The following is a 15,712-nucleotide window of genomic DNA, read 5'->3' as shown; positions in this document are numbered from 1 at the left end:
CTTTTTATTACAGATCTTGTTTCAGTGCTTTAGTCCCTCTATCTTGTCTGTGATCCCCCTCTCATTGTCTGTATGAGGGAGAATATGTTAATGCCATTGATCTGTAAACAACAGCAGTATGAAATCTTTAACAAATATTATGTGTGTCTGGTTCATCTCCATTTCAGGTCATAAAGTATTGGGGTTTGGATTTGTTTATGGTTTTTGTTTTGTTGTGGTTTTTTTTGGGTTTTCTTTGTTGTTTGGGTTTTGGGGGTTTGCGGTTGTTTGGTTTGGGGGTTTTTGGGTTTTTTTTTGTTGTTTTTTTTTGGGGGGGGTGTTTGGTGTTTTTTTTTTTTTTCTTTTTTTGGTGGTGGTTTTTTTTGTGTGTGTGTGTTTTTGGGGGGTGCTTGGGGTTTTTGTGGGTTGGTTGGTTTTGTTTCATTGGGTTTTTTCCCTGCCTCACTCTTTATTACAGCAGGAGGAGTTCAGAGAGGGAGTTTATTTTTTCCAGCTAGAGCAGTGTGTTTCTGCATTGTTAGCTTCATGATTATGATGACAGACTGCTCTAGGAGAGGCAGGTGTTGGGAGGATGTTTAAAGGACCATCAAACTCTGAGAAGTGTTTCCAGTCCAGACTCTTCAACAGAAAATATATGCCCTGTTCTCATGGGCTTCTCCATGCCTGTGTAGGTAGTGTGAGAACCCCAGGTCATGAGGAGAGAACTCATCCCATGCACAGGAAACTTTACCACAAAGTGTCCAGCACATTTCTTGTGAAGAGGGTAAAGGTTAATTTTGGACAAAGACCACTTGTAAGCTGTTTTAGTTTCTGCTGGTGAAGTGACAGAGGAGGCTGAGAGGGTTGGACTTCAAACTTCCTTGTAGCAAAACTTGGCATTTTCCATGGCATTGGACTGTTTTCTGCTTGATAGAAGCTGCTCTGCAAAGTGAAACAGAGCTGTGCTTTTTCCTTTTTAGCTAACAGATGTGTGTGTTACTAATGCTCACTTCCACCTCTGAATGTGTGTATTTTTGTGCTCCTAGAAGCACTAAAGGAATAAAAATATTGTAATGACAAGTGAAATTAAAACAGTATCTCGTTAAGAAGAATGCTGACTGTATTTCTGTTGTGAATATAGACAAACAGTTTTAATTTGCACAGAGAACTGAGTGGCCTAAATTGCAGTTTCCTGTTAAAAGTACTCAAATATATTAAAGAGGTAAAACTGGGGTTTTAGATTATTTGAGTTTACTGAAGTTCATAGTGGAGAAAAGATCAAGAATAAATTTTGTTACTTACAAACTTATCTGCAACTAAGTGGAATCTGTGGACAGGAAAGCAAAAAGAAATCAAGCTACTTCCTGGTGCTGAAATGCCCTTTTTTCTAAATATCACTGAAAGGTTGCATTCAGGAATTTCCGCGTTGCACAAATACATTTGTTACATCTTGCATTAGTTGATTTAATTCTCTTGTGGAAGACTTTTCCCTGTTCTTGCTGCAGTTTCTCACTCAGAACCCTCAGGGGAGCTTCAGAGAGTGACAAGAAGATTCTTCAGGCCAAACAATATTTTTGTCTTTGTTAATCAAGGTTCTGGGAGAAGGGAACATTTAACCAGGCTATGAGGGGAACCTAGACTTAAGAAGCAGACTGAAGGGGGAGATACAGCCTCTCTGTGGAACTGACAGATTGGTACCAATCAATGGTATCTTTGTGGGGAAATAATCTTGGTGGGAGGCAAAGGTTCAAACTGGATGCTGGCACCACTTGCATTCTTTTGCCCTCCCAAGGCCTAGAGGGAATGAATGGACTGAAACTGTTGTCAGCCTATGGATCTGCAGTAGGCATAGTCTGTGTTGCTGCCCCTGTGAGTTTGGCTGGAAGGATCTGACTCAAGGTGAGTCAGAATAAACATTCACATAAGTGAATAATAATAGCTGAATAACAAATAAATATTCACATAACTGAAGGGAGGCTTGTTCAGAGGCCTTTTCTGAACAGAGACCTTTACCAATACTGGAGATCAACAACAGCCTCTCATGCTTCTGTTGAAAACTGGGCTTGCAGCAAAGCTTCATGAAGTGCAAAGCTGCCCCATCTGCCAACATCCACTGTGTGCTGTCTTAGTAAGGGCAGAGCGAAAGGCTATGTGTAGATAAATCATGCCATCTTCAGGAGAGGTTGCCTCAACATGAATTACATCAGCCTTGGCATTGCTGTCTGCTTGAGTGGTACCAGTCTTTGGAAACTATCCATTTAAGGATAGATACCATCTAAGGAAACTATGTGATCTCTTAATACTACCTTTAATTTGGTAAGAATGCTACTTCCTTTAGTTATTATCAAAAACATCATCATAAAGTTGTAATTGTTGAAACAGTTGTCATTCAGGAGAGGGATCAGAGCACCTGTTGTTTGGCTATGCACTGAGTAAAGGGAACTCACCCCTGCCTGAGCTTGCACAACTGTAGGAGGGATCCAGTTTGCCCAGCTGCATCAGGACTTAGTGAGTCATCTAAATAATTTTTATAATTAGAGAGAGGTATCTCCAGGAGGTGACTCATCCCACCTACCTTGGAAAATAGTGACTTGTTCTCTGGAAGTGCCTGTGTCTCACCACTGACTGCTCAGAGAACCTGAGTGCTGAGCTGAGATCAGACACCTGCCTCCTATGTTCTTTAGGTGAGATAATACCTTTCTGTAAGTGATAAGAGCTCATGTTAAATTCTTAAGCAGTCTTGGGTAATTGGTAGGGCTGGTGATTAAATCAAACTGGGACTGGAATTCCCAGTTTCTTTTACTGCAATATGGGATAAATGGGAGGTCTTAAAAGACATAGCATTTTAATGTAAATGCACTTGAATGAGATGGCAGCATTCAAATATAAACCTTCATTTAACCTGTGATAAGATTAAAAATAATTTGCTTTTACTGTATGCTCATTGCCAGCTGTTTGTAGAAGCCTTCCTCACCTAGTATTTTCACCCAATGGAATAAGAGACCTACATCCTGATCTTTTGAAGACAGGACACAGGATTGACACAAGATCTTCTCTCATGACAGTAACAGTTAGAACTCTTCCAAACAACATTTTGAAAGTTTAGCTGTAGAAAAGCAAGCATAGTAACAAATGCTGTCTCCTAGTCAGCATATCATATACATTCCTTTTTCATAAGAGCACCAAGCCTTTTGGTAGACATGTTTACGTATGTTTCTTACAGCTGTTCTACCCACTCACCAAATGCTGGCCTGAAGTCAGTCCTTTTCAGCATAAGCTTATTTCTTTGTGCTCCTACTCTCACTGGGTATTGCCATCACTAATGCTCAGTGGGGTCCAGTAGAAGATCAGTTTTTCTGTTTTCAGTAAACTTTATTGTGAGCACTGGTAATCCGAAGTTACAGTTACAGTTAATCTGAGAATGGTACCTGCCCACTGGTTGTGATTTATGCAGAGTAAAAAGACTGTGAATTTATGATTATTATTTTGTTAATTTTTTTAGATGTGGATTTAACTGATATTATGAGATACAAAATCCCTCCCCACATCTGGAAAAGAGCCCTCTGTAAGTATGATCTATGAACTATGTAAGTAATGTAAAGATGTATCATTAGATGATAAAGTAATATTGCAATTTAAAGGAATAGTTGAGGTCTTAGAGAGCCTTGGAAAATTACTACATGCAGTAATATTTAAATAGAAATAGCTTCAAAACAAATGAGATACCTCTTTTAGCTTATCAAGGATTGACCCTTTGTAAGGACGTCAGGTATTGTAGAGATTTTAGCTGAAAAGCAGCTGGGCTCTTGAACCTAATTGCTGTCTGACCTGTACCTTGGTGAACATGTTAGTTATTCTCTAATATGTTATTTGTAGATTTTGGAGGGAGGGCCTATGGCATTCTGTCTAAATCTCTGCAATTTGTAGGTCTCTTCATCAGGCAGTTAGGTTTAATAGACTTACAGATTGTTAAACATCACGTTATATAAAGAACAAACCAAGGAAAGCCTATTGCTGAAAGAAGGGAAAAATATAGGAGAATGAAAAGCCTTGGAAACTGTTAAAGAATTTTGATGGAAGTTTTGTTTGAATAAATACTAGGACATTCAGTACTATTTGAGAAAGGTTGGTTCTTCACTAGCCACATAAACATTAATAAATACAATAAAGCATTTTTACTGTGTGTGATCAAACCTTGGAACAACCAGGTTGGCTAAAGAGGTACATTCTTGTCCAAAACTAACTGGACACTGTCCTGAGAAGCTTCCTTTGAGCAAGGGGGTTGGATTAGATAAACTCCAGAATTTATACAACCTCAACTATTCAATATGCATTGAAAATCTGCCTGCTTTAATATTTGGCTGTCAGAAATTATGTATATAGACACAGTGTTGTTTTGTACGCTATCACTGAATTTCAGAGCTTTGGGGATGGGATGTTCAGAGATCTCAATTTCTGCTTTTTCCATTCAATTTTTTTTCCTATTTGGAATTGACTTATGACATATTATATAAACCTGACTTGAATCAAATTCTTAGTTCTAAGTAACAGACTGGCTTATTTTGTAGGCAAAGTCCAAATTCCTTCTTTCCTAGAATGAGCTCCTCATTTAAAATGTGGTTTCTATGCTGATGTAGATGGCCAGGGCTGTGTTCAGTTCAGTTTTCTTACATGCTTAACTTGCGTTTGAATTTTTGATGTCCAGTGAAGCAGTGATAGTTAAGAAGAGGCTTGAGTACCCTGTGGAGAGAGGAAGATTCTTTTGAAATCTTCCAGAGAGATATGCTGACTAATTAAATTCAGAGACTTAAGTTAAGTAGGTTGAATGTTCCTTTGGAGGCATTCTAAAAGATTTAAAGTGGTGTTTTAGAACAAAATGAAAGCTAGGTGCTTTATTTAATTAAAATACATCTTATTCATTGTTAGGTCCATCAACCTAAAAGGAAAATAAATATTCTACCATTTTGCAGTGTGCTTCAAATGTTTTGTAGAATGAATGAGAGACTGCTGGGAAGGTATTAGTTATTTTATTAGTACTTTTCAGGTTTATCAGATTTTACTTCTCACTTGCTAAATTAATGGAGTTTGTCATAAGAGTGTGAAATAAATATGAAAGTTCCATAACTACAGTGCTAGCACAGTTGATTGAAGGAATATTCACATTTAAAATCATAACCAATTTTTCTGTAGGCTTTCTTCCCTACTGTAATTTTTCACTTCATAGGCATTGTGAGGGGAAGGGCTGTCATGGATGTCTGTAGTTCAGAAAAGTGTAGGGTGGAGGAAAAGCATAGATGCTGCCATCTGCCACATCAGCAGGCACCCCTTTTTGCTTTTTCTTTCCACCACCATCCCAGAATTTCAACCTCTCTCTGGCCCAGCAGGCTTTATTTATAGTTTTCATTATCCCTTTCTCATGGCAGTAGAGCCTAGAACAGTGTGCTGACACTGACATTTCCTGCCCTTTTGTTCTGCGCTCCCCCAACCTGTTGTCCCTTTGTCCTTATCCCTAGTGCTTCCTCTGCAGACAGAGGCCCCAGCTGATAAATTTACTTGTGCTCCCCAGGGATTAGAAGCCAGGAAACTTAATTAAGGATGGTTTAGTAACTTAGACAAAGGAGAAGAGCAGCTGGTCTGTTAACTTGTCTCTCTCAAGCCCCATTTGCTGACAGAAAAGCTTTCTTGCATGTGGTCCAGTTTTCAACAATTTGCTGTAAAATGCTGCAGATGTAGTTTATGCGAATGGAATTACTATGCATTGGATCTGCCTTGAGCATTTTATTTGAATGACCTGAGATGATTTTATGGCAGTGGGTTTGCTGCTGTTGAAAATAACAGTAGCTGATAGTGGCCTAAAATTTTGATGTATGTTTTTGCTTTCTCTGTTGTTTAGCACGGTAATGTTAGAAGAATAGCAGTTGGAGACAACCTGCTGCACTTTGCTTCTCTGTGAGACAACCATCAGTAAAGCCAAGCAGCAAGAAAAGAAGGGCTCTTCATGAGAAAATGACAGCAAGAGAACACAGCCCCCGCCATGGTGCCAAATCCCGCACTGTGCAGAGGGCCTCCACCATTGACGTCACCTCTGACATGGTTGGCCTTTCTCTAACAGGTTTGTACCTTCCTGTCCGCTACTGCTCTGTTGCTGCTCCTTCCAGTATCTGCCCTGTACTAATGTTGGTTTTTTTCTTGTAATTGCTGGAAGATTTAGATCTGTGTGGTTATCTGGAGGTGATGAGATAAAGGAGTTATGCTAAAAAATTCTAAAAATCTTGAATTTGCTGCTTTTAAAATAGACAAAACATTGAAATTGAGGGGGGTTAAAAAAATTAAGTTACGCTTTGTGTAGTTATGTTTGTCACTCAAAAATAAGCAATGGGGAGAAAATAACAAAATAATGTCACGGTCTAAGAAGAATCTTGGCAACTCCCTTGTTTGACATTGTATAAAATTTTCAAGAGAGTTCAGGGAGCTGAGGCTTGTCTCCCATCTTTTATGTTTTTTAAATTAGGATTCTAGCCCTCATAGGCTTGCTTTCATTAGTGAGAGAGACAGGTACTTTTAAATTTTGTCCTATTAGCTACCACAGATTTAATAATTTGGAGTTAATAATGGCTCAGGCTTTAATCCTGTTGTTTTCTATTGAGATTAAGCATTTACGATTCCCATATTGCATATAATCTCATATAGCTTTACATATTTTAATATGTTTATAAACTGAGATCATCCCAGATTTTCTAAATAATTATTAGATACCAAGGATTACCAGGTAAGTGTTTTAGATAACAGTCATGGCTCACTGAATTAAAGTATTTTTTTTATAAAATGTAATTTCTTTCTTTGTATGATTGCACCTTCAGGAAAGAATTCACATGGCAGTGATGTGAATTGGCTAATCTTGTTAATTTTTCTGTTTTACAGGAAACATTCAGGATCCAGATGAGCCTATTTTAGAGTTCAGTTTAGGTAGGCTTAGTGATTTTTATGCTAGTTTTGATAATGCATGCTGTTGAATATGTGTGGGGTTTTGTAAGTGTTGATTTTGAAGTGCATATCATATAGTAAGGTTTGCAACTTTGCTCTGCTTTTTATGGAGATGTGGTACAGTTTTCATGCTGCCTGTTCAGTATCTTTTGATAAGCAGCCAGCAGTTTAGTTTTATGAAGTTTCTAGAAGTCCGTAACTAAAACATTGGTCTTACAAAATGTTTAATGTTTATTATGTGATTATTATTATATGTTTACTTTGTTTATGTGAAGACGCAGTGAAACTGCCTTCACTGTCAGTTAATCAGCAGTTCAAATCTTCAAGCAAACTGAAGATTTCCTAGAAACACCATTTTAGGGCAGAATGCTTTCAAAGAATTGCAAATTACATGTAACTTCTTTCCAGGGGTCTTTGCTATCTAGTGATAATATGAGATCCAGAAGTGACTTGATTTGTGAGATGGTTGAATTTGGACAAGAAGCATTGACTCACCTCACTTGAAGAATAAGTGAAAAATATTTTTTTCGTGAAAATTCAGTCCACATTTTCAACTGCAGGATTTTTTCTTGGCTTAATAGTGGACTGATACTTGGAAGGTTATGCTCTTAACAGTGTGCTAATGAAAAATTAGAAAATTTTCTCAGTTGTGTGTAATTGTGTTATGAATAATAATCTTAACAAGCATTCTGAGAGCTGAATGGGGTATTTCAATTATTTTCAGATAAATTAAAAATACCTAGAATTACAGAGCTCAGCTAAATTTCAGAATTAACTTCCTGCATGTAGCTGTACCTGAGTTGGACCACACCATAGCTACTTGTATCTAGCTAGATAGAATTGATAGAATTTGGCTCTGCATTTTAATGTAATCGTGTAGAGTCACTCATTGAAATTTTTGGAAGTTTTTTCCTACTCGCCATAGACCTTTCCCAGCAGTTAAACTCACAGTAACATTTTAGAGGAAATAAATTGCTGACATTTTACAATTACAAGCTGGTTTTCCTCAGTAGTGGTGCTTGATCAATGTTCAGGCGCTTCTCTTGGTTGACCCTGGGCAAATGCCATTTGATAATGGGCTTAATGGAGTGTGACTTAGAATCAAATGCAGCCACCGTCGTGAGTGCATGTGGGCTGTTAGGATGAGCTTGCCAAGGGGTGGACAGGCATGTATTAGAAGAGAAAAGGTTTAAATTGCAGCTCTAGAGCTTGGAGCTAGACCGAGCTGGTTGCATGTTTACTGTTTGCGTGCACAAAGGTGAGCGATGTCTGCTTTTATAGTGTGGTGATAGAATGAATATTAAGCCCTTTGTGGTTTGCTTGGTCAGGGTATATAACATGGTTTTATAAAAATGTAGAGTTTTACAGCAATATGAAAAAGATCCTGAATCTAAATTGATTTATCTGTTGCATACTTAAAGCTTGCAGTGAGCTGCTAACTCCATCGCTAGATCGAAAACCAAATAGTTTTGTAGCAGTGAGTGTAACTACGCCTCCCCAGGCATTCTGGACGAAGCATGCACAGACAGAAATTATTGAGGTGAGTGCTGAAGTTTAGACTTAAAATCAAAATATTTTAGATTTAAAGTCAAAGCTAACACAGGAATAATTTCTTCTGTAACAAACATCACCTTACATTAACTTTTGGCTTTTTGTTTATGATTACAGGGAACAAGTAATCCTATCTTTCTAAGCAGCATTGCCTTTTTCCAAGACTCTCTTATCAATCAAATGACACAAATTAAACTCTCCGTGTATGACGTCAAAGATAGATCTCAGGGAACAGTAAGTTTTCTTTATTCTTGTTGCCTGCCCAGTCAGTGTGAAGCAAGGAAATGAGAGGCAAAGAGATAAAATTAGTAACTTCTGTGGAAGAAAACAAGGGCATAGCATCACTGATCATACACACAGCGAGATAGGTAGGGAAAGGAGGAACGAATGAGATTGGCTTGGAAGAGTGTGAAACATTGCCAGTTTTCTCAAACAAGACTTGTCTGTAGCAAATTCGGAAACCATGGATTGAAATAAAAAAGGTCCTGTCACTTGTGCTCTTATATTGTGGACATCTTTAGCAAACTAGGTAATGAATAGGATATAACATCCCTAACCATGGCTTCTAGCCTATGCCAAAATGCCAGAATGAAACTGTCCTTTGGAACAGAGCACCTAAATTCTGGGAATCACCCTGTCCTGATACATTAGATTTTGTTCAGGGTTAAGGTTTGTTCCTTTACTGGAAAAAACTTTAAGTGTCAGCGCTTCCATGTTGCTACTTGGATTTGTGGGCAATACAGGCCGTTTATTCTCAGACTGCTGTTCAGAATACTTTTTCAAGCCCCATGTGTCTGATCTTCCATGGCTTCCTCAGGGGCGGCAGAGCTGTCCCTCTCTGTTCAGTGCTTCATGGGGAAGCTCTAGGGAAAAAATTAATACCTCCAGAGGAAGTAAATTCCTCAGGAGGAGAAAAATTTGGGTCAAGGATGCAGCCAGAGCCCTGTTTAGTCATTGCTTTCAATTTTCCTGTATTGCTTGGCTTAAGCTCATATGTACTTAGGTGCCTCCATGTATATTCTAGAGAAATAAAAATGCATATTATCCTCCAGTAGGAGCAAAACTTTTATAAATTATCAAATATATTAAATGTTAAGATATTTTAATTAGTTATATATGGCATATTTAGTTATGGTTTTGCTCTCAGACTTCTATGCATAATAATTGTATTTTGCACTTCACTGCTGTGGTCAAAGCCTTTGCTCACTGTAAAGGTAAATACAATTCTGGAACTCATCTTCTTTCAGATGTATTTGTTGGGTTCTGGGACGTTCACTGTAAAGGATCTTCTTCAGGAGAAGTATCACAGGTTGCACATAACACTGAGGTTTGTAATATTTTCCTTCTTATAAGTGTTAATTCTTCAAAACATGCTTAAAATGTGGTGAAAACCTGTTATGTCATGACTAAATTGAAATGGACTTAATTAAACTCCCTTGTTTTGATATCAAGTATATTCTGATTATCAAAATGTGTGAATACATGCATTTCTTCTCATTGCCATGTTACCCTCAAATGTATAAGCTGAGCACAGACTACTACCTAGGCTGCCTTTAATTCCATAAAGCATCCTTGCAGAATAACGGGAATGTTGTCCTGTTGGAATAACTCATTATAAAGTTATTCCAAATGAAGTTTAAAAGCTTCCTGTTTAAAATGTTCTTTAAGTTTGAAGATTAATAGCCTTTTATAAGTGTTTCCTTGTTGATGAACAGGTCCTCCTCCAAAAAAATCTCAACGCAGAGTATTTGTTGCAGGTCAGCTGAAAGTGACCGTGTTGGTAACATCACAGTTATTGGATGGCAGATGGAGGAAAAAACTGACCAAAGGCCTCCAGTGACAAGGTCACCTGATACAATTAATGGAAGGGTGAGTATGAGCATTGGACCAAATTCAGAAGAATGCAGATTTATTGTCAGCATTGAATCTGCCATCAACTTTCCTGTCCATCTTGATGCTTAGTAGTGCTTTACATTTTCAAAATACTGTAAGGAGTAGCCTAATGGTGGTGAAGCCATTTTGAGTTTTGCAGCGCTCTTGGTGCTCACATGTGGGGTTAAAAGTATTGGGAAAAAAAATTAATTTAAAATGATTATGCTTTAGTATCAAGTACTCACGTTCTTCATTGGAAGAGGCTTCTGGTACTGTTCATTGGTGCACTTGGTGCATGGATAACCAGTTTCAGAGACATGTGGTATTTTATTTCACATTGTGGATTGGAAGGTACCATAAGCAAAACTGTAATGAGGATGCTAGGGAGTTTGAGAGAATTGTTTGAGAGCAGATGTTTGCAGCACTTTCTCAGCCTAAACATATATTTAATTCTGTAAAGCTTGTGCTTTGAGTATCGTGATGATCATTGCACTCTTACATGTGTATTATATTCACAGTGTGCATTAGAATCCCTTTTTATCCTCCAGATCTCTTCATGCCTATTCATGTGATATCTGTAAAGACTGGAGCTCATAAGTAATTGAAAGCCTGGATGAAAATTTTGTGGCATTTTGAACTGTGCAGTAGAAGTAAATAGGAATGCTTAGGATTCATTATTCCAGCCTGCAATATTTTTTATCCACAGTAAAAATATTTGAAATATTTATTTAAAGCATGTATGGAGTTGAATATATCTTTGAAATCTTTCTGATGGGTCATCACTGCATATTGTTTGGACACTGAGGTTTCATTCTTTACTATTTCTGATTTTTCTTGGTTTTGTTTTTGTTCAGACTGTGTTGCCAGTTGATGAAAGTTTAACAGAATCCTTAGGAATCAGATCCAAATATGCTTCATTGAGGAAGGATGCACTGCTGAAATCTGGTAAGCTGCCCTGGGCTGTAACAAGTAAGCTTTAAGTATCAATAAAAGCTAATCTCTCCCAGTGTGCATGCGGCCCCAGGGCATTTCAGCAGATGTTTCATTTGAATAGGAACAGGCTGCTGATTGAGCAGTCCTTTGAGGGTCATACCAAAATAAATCATTTTATCGTATGCACTGTTCAGTATTGTAAAAACAGCAGAAGCAAACTCTTGCCATTAGATTGACTGTAATATAACATTTTCCATGCTATTTCATAATCTATTCTTAAACAATTGTTGCAGGGTGAGGAGAGGGACAGAGGAAAGCAAGTTGCTTTAAAAAAAGAATCTTGCAGAAGGGTTAGTTGAATATGTATTTAATTTAATTTCTTTAGCAGTGTAGTAAGTCATTTGGAGTGGAGGCTTTTCCTGCAAACTTGAAGAATGGCCATTGCAGAATGACCATGCTTGCAAAAGGTAGACTGGTGCCTGGTTAAACCAGATCTTTACAGCAGGGTGTTTCAGAATGTCAGTGACCTGAAGCCGTTTACTTTAAGAAAGAATAGACTTTGTACACTTTTAAGTGAAACCCTAGGCTTAAATAATATGGTTTTAATTCTTTAGTGTTTGGTGGTGCCATTTGCCGAATGTATCGTTTCCCAACCACTGATGGAAATCACTTGAGAATCTTGGAGCAGATGGCAGAGAGCATCCTGTCACTGCACATCCCTAGACAATTTGTGAAGCTGCTTCTAGAGGAAGATGCAGCAAGGTGAGTTTTGGGATGGTTTAGGTGTGCAGTAATACAGCAGTGTGTTACAGTAATACAGATGTGGCTGTTACTGAGTTACAAAGGCATAAATATATCTGGGTTAATGCACTGACTACTCAGTGAGATAAGAAATGGTTTTGAGAATCAGAAGAGTAGTTTTAAATGGAAAACAAAACAGAATAAAAGCAAGTAAAAGGAAATGCTGTAGTACAGTAATGACATTGCCTCATTTTAGGAGGTGGGAGAAGGAAATCTGTTAAGCATTTTGTAAGTTTATTCTGAATTTGCTTCTTTTTGAAGCAATTAACTCTCTTCCAGGCAACATACTCCTTTTTGAATGTTTCTTCCCTACATTTGTAGGCTGTGTGTTTTATATATTCATAAAGGCCGAGATTGGAATGTTAAAGAATTTTAGCTTTGTTTTTGAGTATTGGGTTTTTATTTTGAATGTGTTTGAATCCAAACCTATAGACCTTAACTAAGTCTGACCTTAATTAAAACTAACTGGTCCTCTCGTTATTGTATATTAGGACATTTCAGTGCCTTTAGGATATCGTGAAATAAAATCATGGGTTAATCCATTCATTGTAGGTATTTTCATATATTTTGAAAATGACAAACTCTCACAGGTAGATGGCAGAGACTTTTTGTAATGCATGGGAAAACTAACTGAGTTTCTGAACTTCACATTGATTCTTTTTTCTGATGTTATGTTTTTAGTGATGTGTGCTTAGATTCTAGAAATTGAATGCTGTACCTTATTCAGCTGTCCTGCTACAACCTTGGTAGAGCAGGCTAGGGATATGCCATTGCACATTTAGTCATAGGTTATTTGTTTTTTATTTTGTATCTTTGTTTCTCTACAGCTTTCCTCATGGTAGGTTTAAAAGCACCTATTCATGATGAGGAACAACCATAATATTAAAGAGTTGGGAAGCTTATCCATAGGGTGCCATGTATGATGGATATAGTTTTAAGGACTTGAAGATAAGGAGAATTTAGGGTGAATGAGCAAAAAGATGTGTCTTTCTGTAAGACTGTAGACAGTGAAGTTTGAGGCCTTGGCCATGAAATGTGACCGTTCAGGGGCTGTTGCTAAAATCGTGCAGGGATTGATGGATGCCTGTTGTAAACAGGTATAAGTTAATAACAGCCCAGGTGATTGTTAATATGACCTTGTACATGTCCTCTGGGTGGTGTGGCTCAAAGGTAAATAGGCCTTTGTGTAATTACTGAGAAAGGCTCCCTTGTCTCTGTTCAGTTGAGGTGACCCTCAATAATGTGCACAATCACACTTTGTATTCATAGAGTCACTCAGATTTGACCAAGCACGCTGTTTGTTCTCCATTCTCAGAGCTGTAGCCCAGAGAAATGACCGACAGCTACACAAGCACAGCTGTTTCCGTCTTCACATCCTGGTGACTTTTAAAATGTCCTTGGATAATCACAACTGCTGTCTCTGAGATAAAACTCTCCTGAGCCAGAGCCCTTAGAAAGGAAACATCTACTGGGGGGTGTGATATTTTGTCTGCCTCATTATATATGGCATCCATATTCCTTGCTGTCTTAGCTCTATGGGAGAAACAAGTAAACTTGAAGTGGTAAGCTGTGAATTTACTTCAGGAAGACCAGGGCTCAGATGCATGGCTGGTTTTGAGCAGGGAGTTTGACGAGGTAATCATAATAGCATCTTACACAGAAAACAAGTTTTATGATGAAACTGGAAGTGTCTTTGTCTAGGTCACTGATAAATCTACTTTATGCAGTTGCCTGTTGGCAAATAAATCTGATGTTTTTCTTGGAAATGTAGCTCTTTTTGATAATATCCTAAACAGTGTGGTGTGGGAGCTGCTCTGTGAAATGCTGTCTTAAATTATACACAGACAGTTGGTTAAAACTATGGTATTAGGGATATTGAGAGAACTGCAAAAAGAGCTGCTGATCTTTTTGACAGGTGATTGTTCTACCTTTTCTGGGGTAATGTGCACAATTCTGGGAATTGTGTCTGGTGTTGACTTGTTTATCTTTTTCCCTTCTTCCTTTATTCCAAATAATACACTAATCCAAGAAGAGAGTAATACAAATGTGACATGAAGTACACTGAGTATTTTCTCAGCAGCACTGCTGGGGAATGGTATGTAACACAGGATTGACATGTGTGACTGGAAACCTGGCAGTTGGGGTACAAGGGGTGTTTCTGTTCATATCTGTGGATGTCCAGTCCTCCTTTATTCTACTCTGAGTGCCTAAAATCCTGGACCTCAGAAGAAGGTTTTGTTGGCTCATCTTCAGTCTCTCCAAATCCTTAATGCTTACACTTCTTAGGCTTTCCCTGGCCTTGCAAACTGCTGTGTACTTAAGTTACCAGTGAATATGCTCCTTGTACCTAACATCAGAGATGTGCTAATATCCTACCTAACCTCTGTCAGAGTTTTAAATTAGTTTAAGAGCCACCACAGTTAAGTGACCTGACAAGTCACCTGACAAGATGACAGTTCCCATCATTTACCAATCCTCATATAGTTGGAGAGCTCCTGTAGAAAGGTGGGAAGCTCTACTTATGACCAACACCTGAGGCTCCTGGGGGGAGTATAGTGTATTCTACTTGTGAGGAAGCAATTTACAATTTACCTCGGAGTAGTGTTCAGCCTGTGCTCTGGGATGTGCTTGGGATGTGTGTTTGGAAGCTTTTCCAGTCTGGTGAGTAGCTCAGACACGGTAAATTGAGAGCGTGTCAGCTGATGATGGTGCTCTGTTGATACGATGTGAAACTCATTCTTGGTCAATTGGACTATGGACATAAACACCTCTCTTTCCCTCATTGCCCCCCCCCCCCCGTTTTCTCTTTTTCCCCCAGGGTTTGTGAACTAGAAGAACTGGGAGAGCTGTCTCCTTGTTGGGAAAGCCTTCGTCGACAAATAGTTACACAGTACCAAACAATTATTTTAACCTACCAGGAAAATCTGACTGACCTGCACCAGTATAAAGGTGACTTTTTTTTATTTATAAAAATGTGATTCTTCTCTACCAGGATTGTTAGTGTTTCTCTAAAATTGGGAATCTAGTATGTTTTATGATGAGTAAACAATGCTATTATATTCTTTATTAATAATTATTGTGAGTTTGCTAATTATCTGGGAATATTTGTCTTCTGTTCATTCTCTTACTCTGAAAGTAGAGACAAGATGTGAACAGTAACAAAAAAAATTTGGTTTGTTTTTTCTTTTTAATTTTCTCTGCTTGGCTTTCAGTACATAGCAAATGATGAATGAAGCTTCTGAATGTTTAGCATAGGCACAAGAAGAAAGGTTTTATGCTTACTTTTGTCTTGCATTTCTCAGGTCCTTCATTTAAAGCCAGTAGCTTGAAAGCTGATAAAAAACTGGAGTTTGTTCCTACAAATTTACATATACAGAGGATGAGAGTCCAGGATGATGGAGGATCAGGTATTAGTTTCTCTTCCTTTACTTATCTTGTTACTTTTCTCTCCACTATTTTTCATTTCCATTGTCAACCATACAGCCAAGTTTCTACAAACTACTCTAGTAGTGCTACTTGGCATTTTTGTTGCACCTTCTATTTTCAGACTCCAAATCTCTTTACAAAAGAAGAGACAGAAGTATAATTACTG

The 15,712-nt window shown here is 38.0% G+C and overlaps 1 protein-coding gene across 25 annotated transcripts in view; it reads left to right on the top strand.

Annotated features, from left to right (window-relative positions):
• INPP4A (inositol polyphosphate-4-phosphatase type I A) overlaps positions 1 to 15,712 on the top strand; it is a 107,398-nt gene that overhangs the window by 56,598 nt on the left and 35,088 nt on the right. For 11 of the 25 annotated variants that reach the window (XM_072932430.1, XM_072932436.1, XM_012569592.5 and 8 more), the window contains 11 exons: positions 3,482 to 3,544; positions 5,873 to 6,091; positions 6,901 to 6,945; positions 8,385 to 8,503; positions 8,632 to 8,748; positions 9,762 to 9,841; positions 10,272 to 10,383; positions 11,241 to 11,331; positions 11,934 to 12,081; positions 14,939 to 15,069; positions 15,423 to 15,527. In XM_072932430.1, coding sequence (XP_072788531.1) covers positions 5,986 to 6,091; positions 6,901 to 6,945; positions 8,385 to 8,503; positions 8,632 to 8,748; positions 9,762 to 9,841; positions 10,272 to 10,383; positions 11,241 to 11,331; positions 11,934 to 12,081; positions 14,939 to 15,069; positions 15,423 to 15,527 — 1,054 coding nt within the window. In that variant the 5' untranslated portion in view covers positions 3,482 to 3,544; positions 5,873 to 5,985. Of the gene's footprint in view, positions 1 to 3,481; positions 3,545 to 5,872; positions 6,092 to 6,900; positions 6,946 to 8,384; positions 8,504 to 8,631; positions 8,749 to 9,761; positions 9,842 to 10,229; positions 10,384 to 11,240; positions 11,332 to 11,933; positions 12,082 to 14,938; positions 15,070 to 15,422; positions 15,528 to 15,712 lie in introns of all 25 variants that reach the window. The other 14 variants (XM_030278130.4, XM_072932427.1, XM_072932395.1 and 11 more) reach the window with 3 other exon arrangements.

This window comes from Taeniopygia guttata, chromosome 1 (assembly GCF_048771995.1).
Source record: "Taeniopygia guttata chromosome 1, bTaeGut7.mat, whole genome shotgun sequence".
Lineage (NCBI taxonomy): Eukaryota > Metazoa > Chordata > Aves > Passeriformes > Estrildidae > Taeniopygia > Taeniopygia guttata.
The sequence above is the reverse complement of the archived record's forward strand: the minus strand, read 5'-3'. Positions and strand labels throughout refer to the sequence as shown.